Below are 10,015 nucleotides of genomic sequence, written 5' to 3'. Positions count from 1 at the left end.
TATTGCCAGTGGTGCGGCCCAAAGGAAATGCATTTTGGTGTTGTCGTTTCCAATGCCCCCACTGCAAAGATCATTTGCTACCGCATATGCGCATGCAGCGGAATTCTTTCGTCTCCTTATGTCGCAATCTCTCGGACTCGGCTTAACAGCGTCCCCGAGCAGCTCTAACGCTCTCGGGCTATCATACGCTCTCGCTCGCGTCTAAGTTTGCTGCATAGGGCCCGGCAATTTGGCCCGTCAGCCCTTGCATGGGCAGTCTTGAGCTAATCGTCGCAGCTATTAGACTAACATCCTCGCATCAATCGTTCGCCCCAATCATCCCCATATGTACATACGCGATAAGTTGGTTTACATATGCAAATAAATTGTGAATTATAAACAGCCTCTCGACTTTCATTAACTTCAAATTGCAACAGTTGTTAAAAACGCTTAATAGCTTAACAACCAGAAAGATCATAAATCCCCCAGAAAGAACCGCCAAAAAAATGGCAATCATCATTAAAAAATGCAAAGAGAGCATAAAAAAACTGTAAAGAGAAGAGAAAAAGGCACCGGCAAAGCGTAAGGTGGAAGGAAAGAGGGGTAGGGGGAGCTACGCAGCGATAAGCAAATGTTCTGTTCTCCTTTTCTTCTACCCATCCATCGCTCTCTTTCACTCCCTCTTCTTTTCGCTGCCCTTTTCGACGAGTCATAAAGACACTGGGAGGAAAAAGTCTGCTCACAGGTCTGTCGTAAAAATTAAAAGAAAATCACAATTTTCTGGTCTCAATTTTGATGGCAAATTTTGAGCTAATTGTTGCTTTTTTTCCATGTTTCTGTGGAAAGGATTGACTGTGGGGGGGGGGAGGGGTATCCGGTTTGATGGCACTTCGAAAGCCGTTAATCCCGAAAAACTAATTTAGTGGTTCATGGAACTGAATCAGGCCGAATGTTGATCTGATTCATAAATTTTAGGATAGACGCGGAACCAGAAGCAGAAGGAAAAATGAGAACGATGAGTAGTAGAAAGTGAAGTAGAAAAAGAAAGAGAAGTAGTAGTAGATGTAGAAGGAGAATGAGATGCAGAAGAAGTTGAGAGGGGGAGTCGTAGTGCTGGCCATGTTGAAATTTTACAAGGTGGTCCACAAACTCTCTTTTCGGTTCTTATTTTACTCAGCAATACTTTCATATTTTATGAGAGAGAGAGAAGAACGATGTGTGCTGTTGTAATAAGCGTTAAAAAGCCCCGAAAAGAGAGCTCGTTGCGGGCCGCGCTTTCCACACTAAAATCCAGTGTCGAAGGTATCGAAAGTATCTCTTTTCGCGCTCTTTTCGGGTCTTGTTTTGAGCTCTCTCTCATTAAACATGGCCTCAAAGCGCTCTCCCTAGTGCTGAGCGTAACATAAGCCCCGAAAAGAGAGATTTGCGGGCCACCTTGCATAATTTCAGCTTTGCCAGTATCGATAGTATCGAAAGTATCGATGCACTATCGATACACGCTGCCCAGCCGGTGTCCAGCGGGTGATTAGCAACACTGTGAATGTGAAGCTCTCTGAAAAAGTTTTTCTGGTGAAAATTGTTCGATTTCGGCAAAAAAAAAAAAAACATGGACGAGGCTAAGGGCGATAAAACTATGCGCTTTCTATCGGTAAGTGGGAAAAGGCGTATGCCCTCGAGCATGAATAGAATCTAACAACTGTGCCGCCCCCGAAGATGAACATCAAAGACTGCCTCGGCTGCAGCGATGTGAGCGTGTCGTTCCCCCAATCGAACAGCGTGCACGTGCTGCTGTACAAGCCGATGGGGCAGGAGCAGGCCCGCGACACCGTCAATGTGGCCGTGACGCCTGTGGCACAGGCCATACAGCTGCTGTGCACTCGGACCTTTCCGGACGCCGAGAGCTTGGAGCGGCTGCCGCTGCTGGAGGTGGGACGCGGCAGCGTTTCCCTGCGCTTTCAGGTGTTGCAGCCCGCACCCTCGGAGGAGGACAGCGACAGCGACTTGGACCTGGAGCCGTCCACATCGGCGCAGGCAAGAGTGCGTCTCGAGGAGCGGAAGAAACGCCACGAGGCGGCACGTAATCGCAAGAAAATCTTCGTAGTCGAAAAGGAGGTGATGGTCGAGCGGCGATTCGACGATCCCCAGAGTCTGGACTGGGTCACCTTTACGGTGAACGGTGGCGATATCCTCAAATGGCAGCTGGACGAGTTCCACGCTCAGTTCTTCGAGGATCCCCAGTACTCGTCCATCCATCTGTGGGATCTGCAGCACAAGTGCGCCGGCAATTGGCTGCAGATCATCCGGCCGGACGGCAATGGCTACAAAAACTTTCAGTGGGTCTCGCATCGGCTAAAATCATTTGTTTTTAGGGGTTTGCTACATTTCGCGATTCATTACAGGACCCCGGGCAATCCTTTTGAGATCTTTGCCAAGCTCTTCGTTCGCAAGGAGCTGGATGAGGAGAATTTGGTGTGCAAATTGGCCGAATCCTGTATTACCGTCAACGAGGCCGTACTCCGCTCGGAGCGTCAGTTTGTGATGCAGGTGTTCAACTATGTGCGCGGCATATTCGAGTACATCACCATGAAGCAGTATACGGTGTGGTTCCTGGTGCCCGGCGCCCAGGGCCCTCAAAGTCTGACCGAAGAGGTATATGCGACCTCTCTGTTTTCCACATGTTTTTCATTGCGTTTTCCTCCGGCAGGATCTCGACTTCGATTTGCGTACTGTGCGCACTTCCATCCGTATTGCTGGCGACAACAGGAACATCTTCTGGAGCCAGTCCGATCACAATGTCCAGAACTTGCTGATGGTCTCCTTCCAGTTGGCCCTGAGCAGCATTGCCAAGCAATCGGTGCTGATTATCAGCCATTTGGATAAGGTTTGCACTGTTCGACATACGTTCGCTATCTGCATCAAACGAATTTTCATGCCGGCCCACGAGCACTCGTGAGTATCCTTAGACAGCGCATTTGGATAGTGAATGCTCAGGCGGTCTGCAGGGCGACAGTTAGGTCGTGTATTCGTTGCTTTAAATGCAAGCCGCTACTCCAGACCCAAATGATGGGCAACTTACCCGCAGACCGGCTCCGTGCTCTCCGCCCATTTTCAGTATGTGGCGTTGATTTTTGTGGCCCAGTCTATACGACTCTGAAAATTCGTCGAAGGCCCCCTTATAAGTCCTACATAGCGTTATTTGTCTGTTTTGCGTCCAAGGCGGTTCATTTAGAAATTGTCTCCGATTTGACGACTAATTCCTTCCAAAGGTTCATTCCAAAGGTTCGTCGGTCGTCGAGGATGTCCGCAACGCGTGAACTGCGAGAACGCGACAAATTTCGTCGGAGCAAGTCGCCACTTCAGCGAACTGCGGAGGAAGATAGAGGCGGAAGCGGACGCGATACGCGAATTTGCTTCAAGAAGCGGGTGCGAGCTTGCCTTCATACCGCCTCGAGCACCGCACATGGGCGGACTTTGGGAGGCCGGTGTGAAGTCTGCCAAGGGCCTACTCCTACGGGCAGTCGGAAGCGCTCTCCTCACCGCAGAGGAGCTGGAGACCGTGCTGGTCGGGATCGAGGCGGTACTCAACTCGCGCCCGCTAGGACCCCTAAGCCCAGACCCAAGCGACGGAGACGCGCTGACTCCCGGGCACCTGCTGACAGGCGGGCCGCTCATCGCACCCCCAGCACCCAGGACCCCGGACCAGGAGGGTCTGAGCTGCTTAAAGCGATGGCGGCTTGTCTCGTCAGCCAGGCAAATGTTCTGGCAGCGATGGTCCCGGGAGTATGTGCTGGGATTGCAAATAAGATGCAAGTGGCACCAGGAGGAGCCAAACATAAAGGAAGGCGACCTCGTAATCGTCGCCGAGGACAACCTGCCCCCTCAACAGTGGCTCCTCGGAAGGGTGGTCGGAACAACCGCCGGGCAGGACGGAAGGGTCAGAGTGGTCGACCTAAGGACGAGCAGCGGAGCCACGTTCAGGAAGCCAATCCACAAATTGGCGCTTCTGCCAATGGTTTGAAGCCTTCCAGGCCTTCAACGGGGCCGGTGTAGCACCATTTGGATAATAATAATTGTTATTAGGATAGTATCTCATGAAGTCTAGTGTAAGTTAGGATAGGGCAAAGCGGGAGCGCAATAAAAGCTCGCTCTCTCGCTCTTGGCGAATTCGCCCCGCTTTGCCACCGTAGGTAAGGTAGGCACAGAAGAAATTGTTTTAATATATGAAGAGAAATCGAGAAAAATCCATGAAATCGAACGCACGCACTCCTTTTTTTTTCGTCGTATTAAAATACAAAATTGCAGTCGCCCAAGTTGTTTCGGTATCGTTATTTAGAAAAACTATTATAAAATTTCAGAGCGGCTCGATGGTTCTCATGCCTTTGAGATCACAGGCGTGGACTTCTGTGGGCCGTTTTTCTACAAACCGGAGGCACGCAACAAGGCTCCAATCAAGTGCTACGTCTGCGTCTTCATTTGTTTCGCTACCAAGGCTGTTCATCTGGAGCTTATAAAGGACTTATCCACAGTTGCTTTTCTACATGGACTAAAGCGCTTCATATGTACCAGACGGAAGCCGCGGCAAATTTGGTCAGACAACGCAACCAATTTTGTCGGCGCTAAGAATAAGCTGATGGAATTAAAGCGCCTGGTCCTCAGCGATGACCATCAGAAGGCGCTGCTGGATTTTTGCTTGGTCGAGGCTATAGACTGGCATTTCATTCCTCCGCGCTCCCCTCATTTTGGTGGTCTATGGGAGGCTGCAGTGAAGACGGCCAAGTACCACTTCTACCGTGCGATAGGCAACTCGGTTCTTGGATTTGACGAGCTGCGGACGCTGTTGTGCCACATCACAGCAGTGATTAATTCAAGACCTTTAGTTTCAATTTCAGAGAGCCCTGCCGATCTAGATGTTCTAACTCCAGCGCATTTCTTGAATGGTGGCCCTCCTGCTTCGTTCGCTGAACTTGACGTCACGCAGCTAAACTTCGATCGCCTGGACGGCTGGCAGCGCGTTTCGTACCTGCAGCAGCTCTTTTGGTCCCGGTGGAAGGAGGAGTACATAACGTCACTGCAGCAGCGCTCAAAGTGGCGCACTGCGAAGCCTAGTTTAGCAGTCGCAGATTTGGTTCTTGTCAAGGATGAGAATCTTCCTCCCATGAAGTGGCCACTGGCGAGAGTGGTCGAGCTTTTGCCTGGACGAGATGGCGTTGCCCGAGTTGCTGTGCTGAAGACGTCATCTGGAATCACCAAGCGCGCCGTCAACAAGCTGTGCCTGCTGCCCCTTAAAGATGCTGTTGAAAGTCAGGCTTCCAACGGGGGGAGTATGTCGGGTCAAGCAGCTTAAATATTTTAAATTATTGCCAGTGGTGCGGCCCAAAGGAAATGCATTTTGGTGTTGTCGTTTCCAATGCGCCCACTGCAAAGATCATTTGCTACCGCATATGCGCATGCAGCGGAATTCTTTCGTCTCCTTATGTCGCAATCTCTCGGACTCGGCTTAACAGCGTCCCCGAGCAGCTCTAACGCTCTCGGGCTATCATACGCTCTCGCTCGCGTCTAAGTTTGCTGCATAGGGCCCGGCAATTTGGCCCGTCAGCCCTTGCATGGGCAGTCTTGAGCTAATCGTCGCAGCTATTAGACTAACATCCTCGCATCAATCGTTCGCCCCAATCATCCCCATATGTACATACGCGATAAGTTGGTTTACATATGCAAATAAATTGTGAATTATAAACAGCCTCTCGACTTTCATTAACTTCAAATTGCAACAGTTGTTAAAAACGCTTAATAGCTTAACAACCAGAAAGATCATAAATCCCCCAGAAAGAACCGCCAAAAAAATGGCAATCATCATTAAAAAATGCAAAGAGAGCATAAAAAAACAGTAAAGAAAAGAGAAAAAGGCACCGGCAAAGCGTAAGGTGGAAGGAAAGAGGGGTAGGGGGAGCTACGCAGCGATAAGCAAATGTTCTGTTCTCCTTTTCTTCTACCCATCCATCGCTCTCTTTCAATCCCTCTTCTTTTCGCTGCCCTTTTCGACGAGTCATAAAGACACTGGGAGGAAAAAGTCTGCTCACAGGTCTGTCGTAAAAATTAAAAGAAAATCACAATTTTCTGGTCTCAATTTTGATGGCAAATTTTGAGCTAATTGTTGCTTTTTTTCCATGTTTCTGTGGAAAGGATTGCCTGTGGGGGGGGAGGGGTACCCGTTTTGATGGCACTTCGAAAGCCGTTAATCCCGAAAAACCAATTTAGTGGTTCATGGAACTGAATCAGGCCGAATGTTGATCTGATTCATAAATTTTAGGATAGACGCGGAACCAGAAGCAGAAGGAAAAATGAGAACGATGAGTAGTAGAAAGTGAAGTAGAAAAAGAAAGAGAAGTAGTAGTAGATGTAGAAGTAGAATGAGATGCAGAAGTAGTTGAGAAGGGGAGTCGTAGTGCTGGCCATGTTGAAATTTTACAAGGTGGTCCACAAACTCTCTTTTCGGTTCTTATTTTACTCAGCAATACTTTCATATTTTATGAGAGAGAGAGAAGAACGATGTGTGCTGTTGTAATAAGCGTTGAAAAGACCCGGGCCGCGCTTTCCACACTAAAATCCAGTGTCGAAGGTATCGAAAGTATCTCTTTTCGCGCTCTTTTCGGGTCTTGTTTTGAGCTCTCTCTCATTAAACATGGCCTCAAAGCGCTCTCCCTAGTGCTGAGCGTAACATAAGCCCCGAAAAGAGAGATTTGCGGGCCACCTTGCATAATTTCAGCTTTGCCAGTATCGATAGTATCGAAAGTATCGATGCACTATCGATACACGCTGCCCAGCCGGTGTCCAGCGGGTGATTAGCAACACTGTGAATGTGAAGCTCTCTGAAAAAGTTTTTCTGGTGAAAATTGTTCGATTTCGGCAAAAAAAAAAAACATGGACGAGGCTAAGGGCGATAAAACTATGCGCTTTCTATCGGTAAGTGGGAAAAGGCGTATGCCCTCGAGCATGAATAGAATCTAACAACTGTGCCGCCCCCGAAGCTGAACATCAAAGACTGCCTCGGCTGCAGCGATGTGAGCGTGTCGTTCCCCCAATCGAACAGCGTGCACGTGCTGCTGTACAACCCGATGGGGCAGGAGCAGGCCCGCGACACCGTCAATGTGTCCGTTACGCCTGTGGCACAGGCCATACAGCTGCTGTGCACTCGGACCTTTCCGGACGCCGAGAGCTTGGAGCGGCTGCCGCTGCTGAAGGTGGGACGCGGCAGCGTTTCCCTGCGCTTTCAGGTGTTGCAGCCCGCACCCTCGGAGGAGGACAGCGACAGCGACTTGGACCTGGAGCCGTCCACATCGGCGCAGGCAAGAGTGCGTCTCGAGGAGCGGAAGAAACGCCACGAGGCGGCACGTAATCGCAAGAAAATCTTCGTAGTCGAAAAGGAGGTGATGGTCGAGCGGCGATTCGACGATCCCCAGAGTCTGGACTGGGTCACCTTTACGGTGAACGGTGGCGAGATCCTCAAATGGCAGCTGGACGAGTTCCACGCTCAGTTCTTCGAGGATCCCCAGTACTCGTCCATCCATCTGTGGGATCTGCAGCACAAGTGCGCCGGCAATTGGCTGCAGATCATCCGGGCGGACGGCAATGGCTACAAAAACTTTCAGTGGGTCTCGCATCGGCTAAAATCATTTGTTTTTAGGGGTTTGCTACATTTCGCGATTCATTACAGGACCCCGGGCAATCCTTTTGAGATCTTTGCCAAGCTCTTCGTTCGCAAGGAGCTGGATGAGGAGAATTTGGTGTGCAAATTGACCGAATCCTGTATTACCGTCAACGAGGCCGTACTCCGCTCGGAGCGTCAGTTTGTGATGCAGGTGTTCAACTATGTGCGCGGCATATTCGAGTACATCACCATGAAGCAGTATACGGTGTGGTTCCTGGTGACCGGCGCCCAGGGCCCTCAAAGTCTGACCGAAGAGGTATATGCGACCTCTCTGTTTTCCACATGTTTTTCATTGCGTTTTCCTCCGGCAGGATCTCGACTTCGATTTGCGTACTGTGCGCACTTCCATCCGTATTGCTGGCGACAACAGGAACATCTTCTGGAGCCAGTCCGATCACAATGTCCAGAACTTGCTGATGGTCTCCTTCCAGTTGGCCCTGAGCAGCATTGCCAAGCAATCGGTGCTGATTATCAGCCATTTGGATAAGGTTTGCACTGTGTGCCTTTGAGTCTACGTTTCTCTTGATCCCCCCCTCCACCCGTCCTGTATCTTATAGATAGCTGATTTCGTGACCTGGCAGTTTATCACGGCTTCCTACATTAACGACATCTATGCCCGTGGACCCACAGATTCGGTAAGATCCCCAGCAGTTGCCCATTCCCGACTTTGGTTTCCTTTAATGTAGATGCTGTTCCAGAAATGGGTTTGTATGCGCTACTTGCAACGCATCGTCGAAATGGCCCAGGCCAACTGCATCATTGTCCTCATCGAGTATCCCAGCTTCCTGAGCATTCTCTCCGACGAGCGGCATGTGATCAAGTGTGAGAAGCAGCCGGACAAAGAATCCTGGGACGTTAAAGTTGCGTCCGCCGAATCGTCCGAGTCCCGCTTGGAAATCCTTAAGAATGCCATAAATTTGGAGCTAGGCAGTGTCGCGCCCGCCACCCCTCAAGAATAAGGCATCTATCAAGCGCTCATCCAATTTTAGTTTTACAAATATTTCCTTTGCTCCTCCATTGTTCCATTGCTCGTTTTGTAATTACGCAGCCGCCGACGCCGCCGCCGCCGCTGCCGCTCACGGAACAACAACAGGAGCACCATTCTTCAGCTCCATTTCAATTAGGGTTTTGCCGGCTGTCAGTTTGAATGCCACACAGCCAGCAAGCCATCGCCATCACCATCACCATTCTCATCCTCATCCATATCCCTGCCACCGCAACAGCAGCAGCAACTGCAACTACAACTACAATGGCTGTCAGTCAACGGCACGCGTCATTTGCTGGCGAAATGCATTTTACGTAAACCTAAAAGCATTTTAAGCTAAACCCCAACGCCCACCGCTATCGACCCAGTTAGAAGACAGGCACCACGGCCTGGAGATGCATTTGGAAGGAGCGTCTGTCTGTCTGGCTGACTTGACTGATTGGCGGTTGTTGGGGCAACTTTTCGACGCAAGAACATATCCGAATGTGCTACAGAAGATATTTTCATAAAATAGTTAACATTTCAGACGAAGCCGAAGGAAACAGAACACTTCTTTTTTTTTTGTAGAATTAAAGATATTCAAGATTTGGCATTCAATAAGTGCCTTGGTGGGGCCAAAACTTACATATATAACATATTCCATTCATTCAAAAATAATATCAGAGAACAACAAGAGATGGATCCCATTTATTTGGAAAAAATACACACATTTTTTTTTTATTGTATCAAGATGAATTGATAAAAAATGAAAAAAAAAAATACACTATTGAATTGATAACAAAATAAAGCGAGCGAAGCAAATAATCATTAAAAAATAAGAATCTGAAATCAAAAAAAATGTGCCAAGAATTTATTTCACAAGGAAAACAAAAAAAATAAAATTGGAAAAAATTCTTTCTTTACAAATACATTTTTTTGTTTATATCCAAATAAAATTGATCCACAAAAATTATGGAAAAATATCAGAAAGAAAATGCACTGTTAAGTAACTGAAAAATAAAGCGAGTGAAACAAATAATCTTTAAAAATTCGAGTCTAAAATTAAATCAATGTGCCAATAGTTTAATCCACAAAGAAAAATAATAATAACCACAAATAATATCAAAGAACAACAACAAGAAGAATGAATGAATGTGAGATTATGGGAAACAAGTCTCTCTATATTAATTTTAATTTTTTTTATTTAAACAATTAAAATTGATCTACAAAAATGATGGAAAAATATCTGAGAGAAAATTCACTTATAATTAATTGAAAAATAAAGCGAATGAAACAAATAATCATTTCAAAATTCGAAATCAAGTCAAATCAATGTTCTAAGAATTTTTTTCACAAAGAAAACACGA

The 10,015-nt window shown here is 47.9% G+C and overlaps 1 protein-coding gene across 1 annotated transcript; it reads left to right on the top strand.

Moving 5' to 3' along the window:
• The first annotated feature begins 1,098 nt into the window (after positions 1-1,098).
• LOC117191801 (protein ORD-like) lies at positions 1,099-8,223 on the top strand. The gene is made up of 5 exons (XM_033396562.1): positions 1,099-1,627; positions 1,693-2,312; positions 2,379-2,628; positions 2,684-2,860; positions 8,173-8,223. The coding sequence occupies exons 1-5, from the start codon at positions 1,586-1,588 to the stop codon at positions 8,191-8,193; spliced, it is 1,110 nt and encodes a 369-aa protein (XP_033252453.1). The 5' UTR covers positions 1,099-1,585; the 3' UTR covers positions 8,194-8,223.
• The last annotated feature ends 1,792 nt before the right edge of the window (positions 8,224-10,015 follow it).

This window comes from Drosophila miranda (genome assembly GCF_003369915.1).
Source record: "Drosophila miranda strain MSH22 chromosome Y unlocalized genomic scaffold, D.miranda_PacBio2.1 Contig_Y1_pilon, whole genome shotgun sequence".
NCBI classification, from domain to species: Eukaryota; Metazoa; Arthropoda; class Insecta; order Diptera; family Drosophilidae; genus Drosophila; species Drosophila miranda.
The sequence above is the reverse complement of the archived record's forward strand: the minus strand, read 5'-3'. Positions and strand labels throughout refer to the sequence as shown.

Bases quoted from the DNA above. Each gene is read 5' to 3' on its own strand.
- LOC117191801 (XM_033396562.1), top strand. From the start codon at position 1,586: ATGGACGAGGCTAAGGGCGATAAAACTATGCGCTTTCTATCG. The intron at 2,313-2,378 runs GTGGGTCTCGCA...GATTCATTACAG, and splicing joins AATGGCTACAAAAACTTTCA to GACCCCGGGCAATCCTTTTG. The intron at 2,629-2,683 runs GTATATGCGACC...TTCCTCCGGCAG, and splicing joins CTCAAAGTCTGACCGAAGAG to GATCTCGACTTCGATTTGCG.